General features: G+C 45.4%; 1 protein-coding gene across 1 annotated transcript in view; it reads left to right on the top strand.

The window, feature by feature from the left end:
- The window catches only part of LOC128907473 (calpain-13-like), a 51,349-nt gene extending 44,614 nt beyond the window's left edge, over positions 1-6,735 (top strand). Inside the window, exons 19-21 of the mRNA XM_054196387.1 lie at positions 1,883-1,999; positions 5,651-5,706; positions 6,709-6,735. Of these exons, the coding sequence (XP_054052362.1) occupies positions 1,883-1,999; positions 5,651-5,706; positions 6,709-6,735 (200 nt within the window). The remainder of the gene's footprint in view (positions 1-1,882; positions 2,000-5,650; positions 5,707-6,708) is intronic.
- Positions 6,736-16,834: the final 10,099 nt, after the last annotated feature.

Here is a 16,834-nt window from a genome sequence, read left to right as displayed (position 1 = left end):
TTAGGATGATTCCCATCCTGGTTTTTAAGCAGGAAGGGGTGGACAGGCCCAGAAAGCTTTTGGGAGGTTGGTGCTAGCTTTTGGAATGGCACTAATGTATCTAAATATGGCTCCTAGCCAGCTGTTCCCTGAAATGTTCAGTGCAAAACACTCAGGTGTGTGCGCTTAATTTTCACTGTTGTCCTATGTGCTTCAAAGCGTAATAATGATGGGCCAAATTTTCTGCCAGAGTAAAGCAGGCTAGCTGCATTAACAGCAGTGATGCTCTGAAAAGCAGGAGCGTTGGCCTGGCGTCTTTACACACACCTCCCTGTCAATATTAAATGAATCAAAATAATTTAAAAAAATAGGGAAACATAAAGTATGTATTTTAAAGCTTAACTACAACCAGAATGAACAATTCAGCAGGCAAAATGTGTGGGGAGTAACCTTACAAACAAGTAACAGCAGGTAATTGAAATATCTTGGGAACAGAGGGGACTGACACTCCAGTCTTGTTGATAAGATTAATAGAGAGACATTTCCAGGTGAGCAGATTTCAGAGCAGATATATCCCACTGACCATGCCAAATTGTTGGTGTTTTACTAGTGTAAGTCACGGTTATAGCATCTCGTAAGCAGCACTGCAGTGCTTGTTGGAATGCTCTCTGGAGAGAACTTGATTGAATTCACACTACTTTCAAAAGGTTAAAAGTTAGGTAGGATTCATTGCTCACTACTACAGTGTTTCTTGGCAGTGGTTTAAAAGAACCAAAGGCAAAATTCCATTAATTAGGTTTTTTCCTCCTAGAAAAAAAATAATTCTGAAGTCAGGTTTATCTCAATTTGAAACATATCTTAAGCCCAAATGTATTTCCATTATTTAAATATTTGGCATTCTGTCTGCTTCCGGCTGGAGACCTTCTCCAACTGGACTCATGCAACCAGAGTTTGTTGACATACTAACCCACCTCCATCAGCTGTATCTCCCCCTACACAAGTGTAGAGAAACCATTTCCTTCTTTTCTGCTTATTCAACTGATTTATCTCCATGATGAGTTAATTTAAAACTGAAAAGTTTAGAGCTGATTGAAAAAGCATGAGAGCTACTTCTCTTCCAGCTGAGCCACTAAAAACTAGGAGTGAGCAAATGAGGCTTTTCTGAAGTCTCAGAGAATGCATTAAACCAAAGATATCAGTCCAGCTCTCTGCAGAAAATTTCTCTTTTGTTTAGCAAATCAGCTTTTAGTGCAAAATATATTTAAATAATTTCTCTTACATAGCCAGCGCATTTAGGGTAGTTTTATTTAACTAATAAAAGAATCATTCTAAAAGGCAATTTTTGTTCATTCAATTGAATACCAATTTCCACCCAAACAGACTGTGACACAAATACTGAATAATCGGCTAATAAAAAAGAAATGCATCCTTCACCATTTTCTAATAGAAGAGAAAATGTAAAAATTAAGAATCCCAGGCATGCTATACTGCATAATAGCATGAGTGTCCGATATCTCCCTGTTTAGCAGAAAGCGACAGTGGTATTGTGAATGCTGTGCTCAGACTTTAACAGTTATGAGCCAAAGAAAATCACTCTTTCTTATAGAAAATAAAAGCTAAAAAGGAAAAGCAAGATAACACTTGATTATTCAGCTCAATGTTTCCTGTGTGCTGGCCTAAGCCACAATTCGAGTAAGTGGCTAGCAGGACTTTGATTCTCCATCACCCTACCCTGACTCTTATGCACAAAACTGAGGATAGGCAAGCTGCTGCCCAGGGATGCAGACACCTGTCATGACAGGGTGGGGGGATGAGGGAGAGCCCCAGCTTCTTTGCAGGGTGCACAAGGCTGTCGGAGCCCGTCCATCGTCCCACGGTGCTGTCGTTCCTCTTCCCTCTGCAGGTCTGGCCACCGACGAGCAGCTCCTGCGTCTGATGACCATGCGGTATGGTGACGCTGCCAGAAGAATTGGCTTTGCTGACTTCGTGTACTGCATGCTGCGTCTTGAAATCATGACCTGTGAGTCTCGGCACCAGGGCTTGGGGTCAGGCAGGGACGTGGCAGCAGGGGAGCTTGCAAAGCCAGACTGAGGGCGGTGGCAGGAGGCAAGGGACGTGCTGCTGGAGATGATAATGCTTGTCTGACAGCATAGCTCGGAAATAACAAAACTGCCCAAAGTCCAGGCATGGTCCAGGTATCCCTTTGGGCAGCCTGTGTGCCAGAAGCCAGATTTGCCTCCTGTACATAGGAGCAATTGGCGGGTAGAGAGTGGTTTAATGCTGGGAGAAAGCAAGGAATGCAGTGATGTCCTCGCTGAAAGGGGCCACAAGGAAGGATGGCGCCCTGTTTCCTGCAGACCAGAGCTGCAGTGGCAACATGCTCCCCTGTGTTTTTCCCTGCTAAGGAGCGATGGTAACATATATCCAGAACTTCTTCAGCTGCCAATCCTATTTTGCTGTATGAATTTAGCCTGGCCTCTGTAGGCTGGCCCTTAGAGTCCCTTTGCCCTGACTCATTTTCTAAAAACAAGATGTGTCCTTGTCCTGGTGCCCTTCCACACAAGCTTGAGCAGCCTGGTCCACAGCAGAGCTTCCTCCAGGGTGGTGTGGAGCGTTGCCGGTACCACCAAGGAGAGACAGCATGCATTCACGGCCAGTGAGGATGAGAGAGGCAACTCATCTCAAGTAGAAGGCTTTCTCTTTTGCTTAAAATTTGGAGAAGTCTGATGCTTTTTTTTCTAATTTATTTTACTGAAGAGGTGTTCCCACCAACTTCAGTGAAGTTCTCTAAGTTTTTTTTGGTAAGGAGAAGGTCTGAGATCCTTCTCAGTGGATAAACAAATTCATGGCCTCTGTTGTGTCCAGCTATTGTCTGGCAGTTGTGAGGAGGGAGTGTCTGTAATTCTGGAATTCTGTTTTACAAAAGCATAATTTTTACTATTATAAGTATTTTGACTGTAAAAACTGGTAGTTAAACAAACCCAGCAGTTGTGACCCGTGTGTTAGAACATTTTTACAGCAATTTAGTTCATCTTTGGAACGAGCTGGGTTTCAACAGCACATGGAAATGAGTGTTCATTTCTTGCCCATGTGTTTTTACCACTGATGTTTTATGGGTCAACAGTGGTCAGTGGATCCGCCCGGATGACACTGCCTTAAAATGCCATTTCAAGGGAGTACAGCAGAAGAGCTCAGAAGTCAGAGCGTGTCCTGATTTTAATGTTTTCATTAAAAAACAGACAACTTGTAAGCACCCATTTTTTGTGACTATACATGTCACTTGCTGTAGGTGAAAGTTCTTATGCTGAAATTAGTACCATGGCATTTTTTTTTCATCTTAGAAAAGATCCTCTTACATTTTAAGTGCCAGCGTAAAGACAGTTCCTTTACATCCATGTGGAAAGGAATCTCTAAAAGTTTCATTGCTGTCTGTAATGAGTATCTTAAAATGCTCTCAAGTCTTTCAGTTATCACTTTACAGAGGGTTTAATGCGGAATACATTTCTCAAACTTTTCAAATCATTGTGAATAAGATTTTTACAGGAGAAGATAAGGGTGCCAAGTGGGAATAAAAGGCAGTCCACCTTTATGATGATGTGAATGCAGCAGGGAAGATAAAATCTGTCCCATTAAATCATTACTCATCCTTTTAAGATAGCCAGAGATGAGACCCAAACCAAATGCAGCAGCTTCTTTGCAAGCTCTATTTAACTGGAGTTAATGAAGCAGTAAAGGGGCACTTACCTCTGCCCAGAGGAGGTAACTTCAACGCTGCTGTTTGTTCCTAGAAAGATTGCTGGGCACAAGCCCAGCCCTGCAAATACAACCTTGTCAAGGGGGTGCAACATGGGGATTTCCTTGATCTATGCCTTTCGTCAGAGCACTATAGGCTGGGTGTGCTTCATCGTGTTAGTTTTCCTCCCTGCCTCTTCTCTGCTCCAGATCATACAAGTAGAATCATCCTTAACACGGGCCCCAGGGAGGCAGCAGACCTCCCTGTGGGAAGGGTCTGGCCTGCATATGGGACCCTCAGTTCCCCTCAGAATGGAACCCCCTACGACTATTGCCCTCCTCCTGCTCTTCACAGAAGCGGTCTTAATGCGTGGAGATGGCTGCTTTGACAACTCCCTGGATGGGGCTTTATCAGCATCCTTAGTTCCCTCATCATCTATCTCCAGAGGCTCATATCTGTTCTGTACGGGCACCTGGGGGGGCATGGGGGGTCTGGAGGGGGCTCTCCTGCTGCCCTGAGCAGATACCTGCTTCCATTCCCCCCTGTCCTTTCCTAGTTCCCCTCCTTCTGCCTGGTGACAAGAGGTCAGGGGATCCTTTACCTCCTGTGGAGCCTCCTCCTGCTGCTTTTTCCCTAAGGATGGCAGGGTGTGGCTCCACCAATCAATCTCCTTTTCACACTCCCAAGTGGTCCTCGGTCTTTCCACTTCTTTCTTAAGCTCAGCCACCAGGCTGAGCAGATCATTTACCTGGTTGCAGCGCACACAGGTACTGTCTTTGCTGTCCTCCTCCAGACTGTCGCCTGGACAGCTGCATGTCTCTCCGTCACGTCCGTTTGGGTTGCTTTATTCCTTCGGGCTTTGGCTACAGGCCTAGTGGAGAGCATGTTTTCTTTGCAGTCGACTTAGCCTGCCTGCCTGCTCTCCTCTTGTTCCGCCCCTCGCAGTCACCGTCCCGCGCTGCACTCTGCGGTGGATGCAGGGTGCTCTGGTTGCCTCCTAAGGGGCAGAGGAGCAACGGATCCTTGTTCCCTGTTCTTGCGCTCTCCCCTCAGCCTTGAACTTTTGTCTGAAGCTGCGCAGGTTTCAAAACATTTCTGATCTTACAATGCCTTTTCCATTCAGGGTGGGAAACAGGCTCCTGGAGAAATGTGTCATTCAAGGACAAACAGACTTAAATTTGTTTCAACTTTTTATTACTCTTTATAACAGCACATTTCTAGGAGAAAAGTAACTTCAAAATAAATAAAAAGAACTCAAAATACTGTGTTTTGACTTTATCCAAACACTTGGGTTTGAACATTTCTCCTAGACAAACTGCAATATAAATGTGCACATAGAATATCAATATTTGAAAGGATTTAAATTTTCTGATGGCAAAGTGTTCTGTCAGAAAACTTTCAGCAATGCTAATTTCAAACTCTAGCTGAATAACAGCAGCATCTGCATTTATATTCCCTGGGAAAAGCTTGCAAGGCATACTAATGACTTCAAGAGAATCACTTTCTTTAGGGCGTACTGTGATCGCTCGCTGCCAGGGAGGATGGAAAAGGACCAACAGAAAGTTTCCCTGTGGGAAGATGTGTTTCATTAGTTCACCGTTCTCCTGTCATTCTTCAGGCGGGAGCTGTTATTGAAACAAATTATGAGAGCAGATGAAAGCAGTCACATTGAGCACTCCCTGTTCCTACACTTTTGCCAAATTCTGGCCCTGCGGTTGGGATGCCTTCCCAGTCTGTGATCCAAGGGATGGGGCTGAAGGGGTACCCAGCACAGAAATGAGATGTGGCTGGGCAGGACAGTGTGTGTGAACACCTGAGCCAGGCAGAGCATCCCAGCACAGGGATCACAGCTCAGCTCCTCAGCTGACACAGCCTTATGTCTGCGTTGCATTCTTGCTTCCTCCTCATGAAACACAATTTTCTTTGTTCTCCCCCTAGATGCGTTTCAAAACTTGGCAGGAGGCAGATCACAAATTTTGATGACAGCAATAGAGGTGAGGATGCTCTTTCCTTCTCTTCTCTCCAGGTCCAAAGTGGCACCACTGAGTATGTTAGCAGAAGGGTGAAGTTAAAGATGATGTGTGATGGATGTTGCTAGGGGTTTTGCCTCTGGCACCTACAGCAGTGAGGTTTTTGCCTGGCTGGATGTGTGTAATGAGTGGGAGATATTTCCTTGGGATTCCCTGGCCCCAGTCACGCAGCCTTGCTGGGGTGAGCACAGCTCTGTGGTGGCCATCTATGTGTAAAGTACAGAGGCTTCCCTCCCCCATGCCAGCCTGCCATTGCTCCAAGTGACTTCGAGGAAGTGACCAAAAAAAAATCCTTGCTCTTATTTCTTACTGCCTCATCTGTTAATTCCAAATTGTGAAACATCTTGGTTATAAGAAAGAAATAGCAGACAAATGCTTGCTGCTGCTGTTTGTCTTAAAAGCACAGCCTGAAGGATAGCTAGCTGAATGGGGATACGTCAAGCTTTTTATCAGCTAGTCTGAAGCAAAAATCCTGCTGTGCTCCATAGTGATATGCCTGAGTGCTGCATTTTATCAGTCTAGGGACTGTTATTTGACAGCACAGTGTTTAAAAAGATTTTTTTAAAAAAAAACTTCTACAATCTTGATGGCTCCTGTTTTTCACCTTGTGGTTAGTTCAGTGGCTCCAAGCAGAGGCCCTGAACCTGTTGTACAGGGTAGTCGGTAGGATAACCACATTCCCAGAGCCTGCCATCCCTTCCACTCTCAATCATGCAGGTGCCATCCTTTCCCAGCAATTGCTCCTGCTGCAGCTGCTGCAATAATTTATCACGGAAAGCAACATATGGGAAGTGTTTGTAAGTCTGAATTGTAATAAGTGAAAAGGGTAGTTCCAAACCCCCTAAACTATCCTGTGCAGGATAAAAGGACCATAGTCACTGGGTCACAGGCTGAAGGTACCACGACACGTGTCTGAAGACTTAGTGTAACATCACTATCTAAATGCACCTTTTCTTCATTTTCCAGTGGCTGACTCTTGTCATGTACACCTAAAGAGGTGTCGAAGCTCAGTGTGGCTGGTAAGAAGTCTCCTTTGTACTACGCATACTGAAAAAAAAGGGGTGGGTGGTCACAGAGAATATGAGTGAGGGCCTTACAGAAACCTTACCCTGGGGTTATGGTAGGTTTTGAGAGAAAGAGAAAGGTGAGAGCTGCGGTGTGAGCGGGGCTTGCGAGGGGCTGCAAAGGGAGCTGGGCTTTGGGCAATTTTTTTCTGAGGAATTGCTGATGGCCTTATCAGTTGCTCATCCCACCAATGGCTCAGTTAGCTGCTTGCCCTCTATTCCCACCTGAGGTAACGCATTTTGAATAGATCAACTAGTAGAACTTGTCTTTTTTGTCTTCTCCCAAGGGATGCAATTACTCCTGCATATCTCACATAGCTGCAGCAGATATAAAGCCAAGCAGAGGGTGGGGATAGGAAGTCACTTAGATTTCTTGGTCAGTCTGATTTCACATTTTTAACTGAATTACATAATTTGGTTTACCTTTGAACAACAGTCCCTACCTTATGTTTCATTTGGTGTTTGCTCCCTCCGTGTCAGATCTGGAGAGGGGCTTTTTATCCCTGAAGTTTAACTGGACTTTCCAACTTTAATACTTGATCTAGTGAAGAACTCTGCTTTTTCCTACAAAACTTGTCCTGTTTATACATCCATAAACCATCTCAGCCATTGTGTTTCTACTAACCCACTGGGATGCAGCTTTGCACCAGTTGCAACGGGTAAAGCATTAATGCTGGTCCCAGACAGTTGGCACTGAGGAGAAAACCGGGAAGAAACCCAATCCTTAGAGAAAAGGTGCAGTGGAGAGCCAGCAGTCTCCTGCCATTCTGTTGCGGTTGACCCCAGGAACTCACGGAGGACCCTTGGACAAAGTCACACACTTTCCTTATCAACATAGTTTAAAAATGGAGTGAAAAAAACCCACAAAACTAGAACCTTCATTGAAATCCAGGGACTGCATCCAGATGAGCATAGACAGGAATTTCAATAATAAATAATACATGAACAGTATCTCTGTTCTGAAGGCAGGTGACATTCAATGCCAGGTTTGGTGAGAAGTTGAAAGGGGAAACCTATAATCGGGGTGTAAATTACACTCCCCCAGGGAGAAAGCATGGTAGGTTCAAACCCAAAGCAGGGACAGGTCTGTGTTTTTCACCCTTGGCTCCAGGACAACATTCATGTCCAGCTGCTCCTCCTTCTTGGCTGCTAATTGCAGCCGGTGTGTCCTCCTGAGGCAGGAGCTGGGCTTCACCATTCCGCACTGTGATGCCTTCACCTCTCTGAGCGCTGTCTGGACATATTTTTTTTGTTTGAAAGTCTGCCCTTTGCATTCAGAGGGCTTTGGACAGTGCAGCTTCCCTTTGTCACAGCTAAGCTGTATTTTGGTGTGTTGGTGTGTAGCAACAGGTTATTCACAAACATAGCACCTGCCCCTTGCACCACAGAGTATCATTAGGTAAATATGAGACTCGAACGACCTCGCTTTGGGGGATGAAGTTGCTTAAATTATTGTTTGCAAATGATATTCATAGTCTATTTAGTATTAATTTTTCCTTTCATGAATCATTCATAAACTGATCATAACTTCTGCAAATATATCATTAATCATAATTTTCACTTACCGGTTTTGAATGAAATTCTGCCTGTAGGGTGTTCTTAAGCAGTTCACTTGAGCAATTCAGCAGCCACTTGCCACCAGAGACTGGGCAGTCGCAGCACGGGCCCCGCAGAGGACTGAAACTCTTTAAACTAGAGCCTAACAAACCATGAGTGATGTGAGAAAATACGCTTGGCATATGTTGGAAAAAAATCTGTTGAAAAAAAATATTCTCATTAGTGACTTCTAAAGACTGACCCCGAGCTCTCTGTGTTTTGGGTGAATCTCTTTACCTCTGTTCTAGGTGGCTTTTTCTACTCCCCAGCATGACACATCCCATACAAGGACCATTTTCAAGAGCCATGGGGCTCTGGAAAAACTGAACACTGTGAAGGGGTGAAGCCAGGTTTCCTACGGACATTTGCTTACGCTTGATGGTACTCAGATGTCTGGATGGAGAGTCCTTTTCAGGCAAACTGGAGTTGGTTTGGAGAGAAGAGGAGATCATGAGAGACATCCATGGGCAAGCCGGTAGGACTTAATGGTCGGGGCAAGCTGGAAGTGCCGACTATAGTCTCCTCTCATCTTCCTGTAAATTATATGGCGGGTTCTCCTGGTTAATACACAGAAGTCAGGACAGTTCCATTAACTTCATTGCAAGCAAGAACCAAATCAGGCCTTTTGTGTGGAAGGAGTATCTATCGCTTAGATAACAGAAACAATTAAGACGCAGTTTTATTTGAGTTGTTTCTTAACTTGCTTGTGTGCCATTTCTAAATGCCAGAAAAAGGTCGAAGAAATTAATCATAATTCATAAAGAACAACAGGAGTTTTGTGATTTTTTTTTTACTTTTTATTAATAAAAATTAAAAAAAAAAATTACATGCATATTTGAGTTTTTCAGTTGTAGGGATTCCGTTGTTTTTGCAGTGGCAATGAAGAGGCATATTAGAGTCGTAGAACAGATTGTTCAGTGTTTTTTTCTGATTCCCAGCATCTATATCAGGACTGTCTGGGAAGAGACAAATTTATCTGAACTGCATTCTCTTTCTCTGTCCTGATATCTTTAAAAATATAGGGCTTCTTCAGACATAATTTCAGCTCAAAAGTTTAACTTAAAGCCGCTAAATAACTGTAAGCTTTCTATAGCCCTCACACAAACTCCGCTTTCACACTTTTTTATCATGGTGATAAAAGCAAAGCTAGTGATCTGTTCTACTCAACTATTGGAAAAAAAAGTAATCTCTGAAGACTCTATTTGTGAAAATGCCAAAAAGAAGGATGCAAATGTCGATGGATGAAAGCAATTCAGGGTTGCCATGGCAATATGATTCACACCATGCCTCACCCAGACCTTCCACACAAGTTTCCATCGAGGCGTCCACATGCTAGAGACAGATTTACTCTTTTGGCAGTGAGACGTTACACACTGGAGCAACAACTACGTCACAAGGTAAAGAAGGGACCCGTGTCTGTTATCACGGGGTCAGTCTGCAGCAGCGTCTCATTCTGCAGCTTGGAGAGCATTACTCACGTTGGTAGGTCTTGTGCAAGCGGGGCCACTGAACCCACCCTTTCATGAAAAAAGTGGGGAAAGGGAAATCAGTAAAATTAGACTATTCTGATATTTTTCAGTCATTTTTGAACAAACCAATTCCTTCTCCAAGGTGTGACTTACACATCCCGCCTGAAATCATTAGTCATTAATTAAATTCTCTGGAAATAAAACCCAAAGCTGGCAAAGGGAGAAGATAAATAAAAAAGGTGGCCATGGAAAAATAAGTATGCTTTGCTAAAAAGGTGTATTAGCAGATCCGTTTCAGAGAAGTATGCTTGTTTAGTTTAGGCTGGGAATTCAAAAAGGGTAAGTAGAAATCTGGAAGTGCTTCTGTATGATGTCCACCACACAGTTCAGGGATGCTTAAGCTGGCTCAGACCTGCTGGGAACAAGCTGGCTGTACCTACACAGAAGTCATGCATGGTAAAATTGTGAAATTGAGTTCAAGTCAACAGGTTTAAATGCATTCTTGTCGTATGAAAGTCCCACCTATAAAAATACCAAGCTGTTAAGATCAGTGCATTAAGATCAGTCTTAAAAAAATCTTCATTTGCAGACAATGTATTACTTTTCCTTTTGTTACGATGGGTAACTGCCTTTCTGCAGAAGGCGATTCTGCTTGTTGTGAGACAAAGATCCTTGTCTCTAATAACTTAGTCTGGCCACAGGCTAGAATGTTTCTTCTTCATTAAAAAGCTAGCAGCAGAAACTTCACTGATACATAAAGTTGTCTCCCCATGGACAGATGCCAGGGATGCTGGCCCTCCTCACGCAAGAGGTGCGTGTGTGCCCATGTGCAGAGCCCCTGCTGCTTGTCTCTGCTGCAAACGCTGCCGACTGGAGCCCACCTCCATCACGCCAACCCTTCACGCTGGTGTGTGTGGTCTGTGCGCGCCAGCGGTCTCAGGGACGAACCTACGGCCCCTTCGGGTTTGCGGGCTGGCGCCTGCGTGCAGATCCTGCACTGGGGCAGAAAGTAATAACTCACCGCTGTCAAGCTGAGCGTGGCTGCCTGTCTGTAGCGTTGGAAGAATTGGTATTCCACTTGATTTATACTTCCAACCAAGCTAATTAAGCAACAATTCTGGAGGAATCCATCATTGTGACAGACTTGTTGATTAACCATCCCACAAGCAAAGTCAAGGGTGTTTGATAGCCTGAAAAAAAATCGGGTCAATAGGGAGAAAAACAATGATTTGGCCACAATACAGCAGTGAGTATTATTTCCAAAAGCAACAAGAAGTGTAATACGTTTCACAAACACAGGGACCAACATTAAAAACAAAGGCAGCTCTGATCAGTGGGGTGTTAGATAAAAAGGGAAAACTTCTACATCTCATTTTTGCATGATTAAGCTGTGAAGGCCAACTTTATGGGGATGGTGCCCCTGTTAAAATCTTCTGTGCACCTTCATCTGTGTTTGCCAGCTCTGAAATGTTAGTGCAATCCCCATGAGGTTTCTGGCATTTGTGGAAGCTCTGAGATTCATGCAATTATGATAATACCATCTCTAATTTTTTTGATGAAAATCAGTTTCTAGTCCTCAGGGACACAAGTCTGAAAAGCCCTAAGAGGATCTGCTATTAGAAATTGAAGAGAAGGACCTCACACAAATGCTTTATTTTTAAATCTTCACGATGCTAAAACCCTCAAGAGGGTAAGAAGCAGGCAATGTGAAGAAGCAGAAGCTGAATCAGATGAGATTAGTGATGCTGAACTCCCTAGCGTTCAAGATGGGATAAAGCCGATGCAATTAGGTAGGATCTGACACAACCATTAGCATCAGAAGGACTTTGGAGCAGAAGTGGTGACAGCTGACCCTGCAAGTGTAATCCCTGGATGTAGATCTTGAAGCCCTGCTGTTAACTGCCCTTCTCCAGAGGCCCCATGTCTGGCGTCTGCCTGGCAGGGGCCGTGCCCAAGTCATCTCAGGATGGATGTAGGAGGAAGCTCTTACATGTTTTGCCTACAGGGCCTGATCTTGCAGATGTTCCCAGAGCCTGCAGCCTGGATTAAGGCTTTCCCAGAAGCCTTGGAGGCTGTGGTTTTGGTGACCATGCCTCATCGAAACCCATCCTGCCCTTGTGATAAGGGAGACTGGGAGTGTCCATGGCCAGTTTGGGAATAACTGAACCTCCTTCTTTGCCTTTGGCTGTGCCTTGGATCTCTCACAGAGAAACTGCTGTGATTTATAGAGAGTAACTAAAATGTTTTTAAAGTAAGGAGAAAAAAAAAAAAAGGCACATTTTTACATAACCTCATGCATGGCTGAAGGGGAGAAAGCTGGGTCTGACCCTGGCTGTGAGCAGCCCACTGGCCCATGAACTTTATGGCGTGCACTAATGATTTTTATTTTTTTTTTTCCTAATTCAATGCAGTTCTTGAAGCAGGGACCAACCGTGCCACACCACAGCTAATGCTCTCACCATGGGCCGCAGAATCACAGGCATCTCTCGCGCAAGGGTGCAGCGGTAAGGGACTGGTATGCCCGTGTGCGGCCCGGAGGGATGCCTGCAAGGCCGGGAATGCTCGGCTTTCGCTGTTGCCTTCAGTAAGACGGTAACCCTGGATGCCTGCTGCCAGCTGTGCTGTCAGCTCTGCTGCCAGCTGTGCCTGGGCCGGGTGTCCCCAGCCCACTGTGGCTCTGAGGTCCATTTCTGCTGCATGGCAGTGACATCTAGAGGCTCTCTGGCCTGAGCTCCTGGCTCGCACTGCTCACACACCGCTGGCACTTCTTGGCAGGCAGAAACCTGCTCCTCGGGAAGCCTATTCGCACGCTAAGGGTGAAGTACTGCAAGACTTAAATCCAAGCTCCTTCCCTTGCCCTCCTTCCCTAGCCCTCCTTCCCTAAACCACCATGGGAAGGGTCTTTGTTGCAGCACCTTGAAGAAATTTGATACTGGTTCTGGGATCCCAAAGGTTTGAGGGAGCTGATCCATGTCCCTACCCCAAGAAACAAACTCTCCACGTGAGGCTGGTGCTGATTAAACAATACATACAGCTTTTTCACTCCAGGAGATATTATTTCTTTGCTTCATATGCTATACCTTAGATTTGATGCCATCCAGCATCAAATGCAAAGCTGCCACAGAAACACCTCTCCATCGAGGCTGGCTGTGCAAGATGAAAGATTATTGTGCAAACAGTATTCTGCATTCAAGAAAAGGGGGTAAATATATCGTCTCCATAGGCTGAACTGTTCAACCAGTTGATGAATGCATCTCCTGAAGCATTCCCGGAGTCTGAGCTGAAATGCCTACCATGGAGAGAGATAGGGCATATTATTGCCCATATGAGGGGTACTTGCTATTCAATAGAATATGTATTCGCTAGGGTGATATCGCATAGGCATTGCGAGTCAGCAGAGTAGATTGCAAATGATTTTCTAGCCTGAAATGAGGGAACAAGCAGCCTAGTGGAACAGAGCTCTCCCATGGTACAAAATCCGTGGGCGGATTGTGATGAAAAGTGAGAGGAATGGCTCTTCCCCACCCTGTGAGCTACCTCACACTTGGAAACATTCAAGAGAAAGGTTGGGTCAGGCCTTCCCTGAGATCAAAAATCTCTGGTTGACAATATGGGAAACCTCGAGAGGATGAGACCAGCCAGAGAGACAGCAAGGTGAGGCAGGAGCAGCATCAAGCGCAAGCATCAGCACTGCGATGAAGGCTCCTGCCACCTCCATGCTCTTGCAGTGTATGAACCCTCACTGTACCTGAGACAGGCTGAACGTATCCCACTGGATGTTAGAGCTGAGATTAGGGGCTCTCAAGGTGGGAGGCACAGCCATGGGGTGAACCTTCTCCATCAGCCTTGGGTTTCATGGCCTAAAAAGCCTTCCCTTTATCTCTGAGGGACACAAGTAACACCTCCATCCAAGGAGCAGGAAGGTGTTTTGTTTACTAGTGGTGTGTACGCTCTGCAGGACCTAAACACAGTCATTCACCTATAGAGTTGCTAATGTGTCTTGGGTGGTGGGTTTCTTTCCCAAACTAGCATCCCACACCCTCTAGAGCTCAGAGGTGACAGAAGATGTGGAAAGAAACTGGGATTGTCATGTTGTCTTGGTTTTACTGGATGGCAAGAAGAAGGGTTAAAAGAAAATAGCAGCTGAGAGTGCCAGATTTTTCTTTTTCAGATACCTTCTTTTTCTCTTAGGCATTGGCATAAAAATCTTCCCTTTTCATTATTGTATCAAATGAAAACAGGGGCATTTTTTTCCCCTCATTGGAAAAAATGAACGGCTTCAAGCTTCTAGGGCAAAAAGTCATCAGTAATGGCCAGTGCAATGTTGCACTTCTGTGCTCCTCAGAAAGCAAAGTTAGGAGATGAATTGAGCACCTGACCTGAAGGCCACAGATGTCACTGGTTTCCACTGAGGCCCCCTGGCCAAAACCTTCCACACCAGGCTGAAGATGTTAGGAAGGAAGAGGGAGAGCAACATGCCACGGTGGACTCGGATGTGCTCTTCCAGGCTCTGCCTGCCAGCCACAGGGTGCATGACCTCAGGAAAACCATGCTGAGATCCTGGTCCATCAGAAGCACTGACCCTTATTGATACCAGGTGAAGTCACCAGCAATGGTCAGGCTTTGCATCAGACCTTTCACTGCAGCTTCCTCTCTGCAAAAGCTGCAGCACAAACCCTTGAGTCCCTGCAAGTAGTGAAGGAAGGGGCTTGAAAGTTAAATTAGGTCTCATGCAGCACTGTGAGCCTCCAGGGAAAGGCCAGACAAAATTTCATACTAAGCGTTATAGCCTCTGTATCATCTACTATTTGATTTCTCGCTAAGGGCAGCGCAGGGGAATTTTGGACTTTTAAATGGTCTTTGTAACACTCAGCACTTCAAACAGCTCACTTAGGTGCTGGCTCTGTGCCGGGGAGGGGTTGACATCGCTTCTCCTTCCTAAAAGGATGCATTAGAAACACTCCTTGGACTTTGACAGGGCAGGAGGACACCCCATGGCATGGCTGGAATAAAGGAAAAGGACCCAAGGAGTATGAAGTTGGGCCTGTATGGGCTAGGATTGGGGCTGTGTACAAAGAAGCAAAGGCAGCGCTTTCTGTGCCCCCACCGGAGGTTGCCTGGTGCAAACACCGACCCCCCCTGCGCCACAGGTGACCACAGAGATGCTCGAGGGAGGGGTCTGCGTCTCGCTGCCCTGAAACCAAATCATGGGGAACTTGTGAAGGTCTGTGTTGCGCATCACATCAGACAAGCAGGAGGGAGCTAAGAGATGTCGGCGTACTCCCGCATGCCAACCTGCGTCACCCCTTCCATGGGAAAGCGTGTTTCCTGCAGGCTCTGACTCTGCTCCCTGTGCTGGCGAGGATAACCTTATAGTGGACTTACAGACTCCATCTCCCTCCAGGCATTAACAGACAACTTACCCGACAACGTTATGCTAACAAATGCTGGGAAGCAGCGTTTTTGGCTCAGGACTTTAAGCAGGCGATGGATCCAGCCCTCCTATTTAACGTTCATTTAATGTGAACAAGTCCTAGAAAAGGCAGACATCTGCAATCACTCATCTCTGCTGCTGAGTCCTGAAGGCACGACGTTGCAGGCACTTCTTCATAGGCGGCAGATTGTTTTTAGAACCAAATTCAGAGTACGGGATAGAGGAATCTTGTTTCCGTTAAGCTGCATTTATAAAAAAATAGTTTCTCGGCTTTTACCCTGGTGCAATTTGACTTCGAGATCGTACCACTCACCTCCTCCCCGAGGCTGGCAGACTGTCCTGCTGCCGGGCACTAGTCATGTCCAAGAGGCAACAGGCGAGCAAACGGCTTTGCTTTGCTGAGCTGGAAGTGCCAAACTGAGGAGGGCAACGGCCACAAGCTGCTTGCAAAGCTGCTGAAAGGTTCGGGAACCTGTGTGGTGTATCCATGCCGAGGCACGGTGATGATTTTGTGTGAGATGCTAAGCAAGAGCCTTTGGATATTTCAATGTAGTAATGTACTTCTAACACAGCATTAACAAAAAAATAACTGGCATTAGGCTTTTATACGGATATTCAAGACATTTTATGGATGAATTGATGCTGTTGTGCAGGTGGGAATACTGAGGCATAGAAGAGTTATTTCCTTCTCTAGTTGCACAGTAAGTCAATAGCAAGAGCAAGCAAGCTGGTTGCTGAGGCTCAAGTGTAACCGGTGACAGAAAGTCAGCGGGAGAAATTTTTAAGTCAGGAACAGATTGTTTCTCTTTTTCAACAAGATATGCTCTGATTAGGTGAATACTTCATTAATCCAGGGATGTACCATGTCATGTATAATACAGGCGTTCAGGCGGATGGAGCACAATGTTCTCCTCTGACGGGCGGATCTGAAGCGGTGAGGTCTGGATGGGGATGATGGTGGCTACCTGGGTTATGGTGGGATCCATCCTGGGGCAGTTCAGAGGGACACACCAGCAGAAGAATCTGTTTGGTGACATGTAGGGTGGGATAAGTCATCACAGTGTCCTCTTACCAAGCTGTTTGAGCGCTGCTCAGTAGCACTGTTTTATGAATCCAAACAAATGTTTACCAACTACTGTTGGAGATCCGCCTGCAGCCATTCTTTGGAGAAACAGGCAAGCTCCAAACTGTCTTCCTGCAAAAATAATCAAGGCATGGAAAGCTTTGGCAAGTTGGAGTTTCCTGGGACAAAGGATTTTGAACAAACTTTGTTATTCCCCTGTAAAATGGACAGATTGAATAAGAGCTTCTGAGAAACAACACATCTATAAGCCCCCTGTACTGCTGATATGGAGGCACTTCCCCAAGACTCACCTCATCTTTATTTGTCATTTAAGGTATGTGTTTTAACTACTGTATTATTAGAGAACCGACTTTATCTCCTTTACAGTGTATTCATTCCTCTTAAACCCCTGCTTCTCTGGTTGTCACCACTGCAAAATGTGAACACAGAAACTTAGCTGAGAGGA

The sequence above is a fragment of the Rissa tridactyla genome, chromosome 3, assembly GCF_028500815.1.
Source record: "Rissa tridactyla isolate bRisTri1 chromosome 3, bRisTri1.patW.cur.20221130, whole genome shotgun sequence".
Classification (NCBI taxonomy): Eukaryota; Metazoa; Chordata; class Aves; order Charadriiformes; family Laridae; genus Rissa; species Rissa tridactyla.
This window is presented reverse-complemented; position numbering and strand designations above follow the sequence as displayed.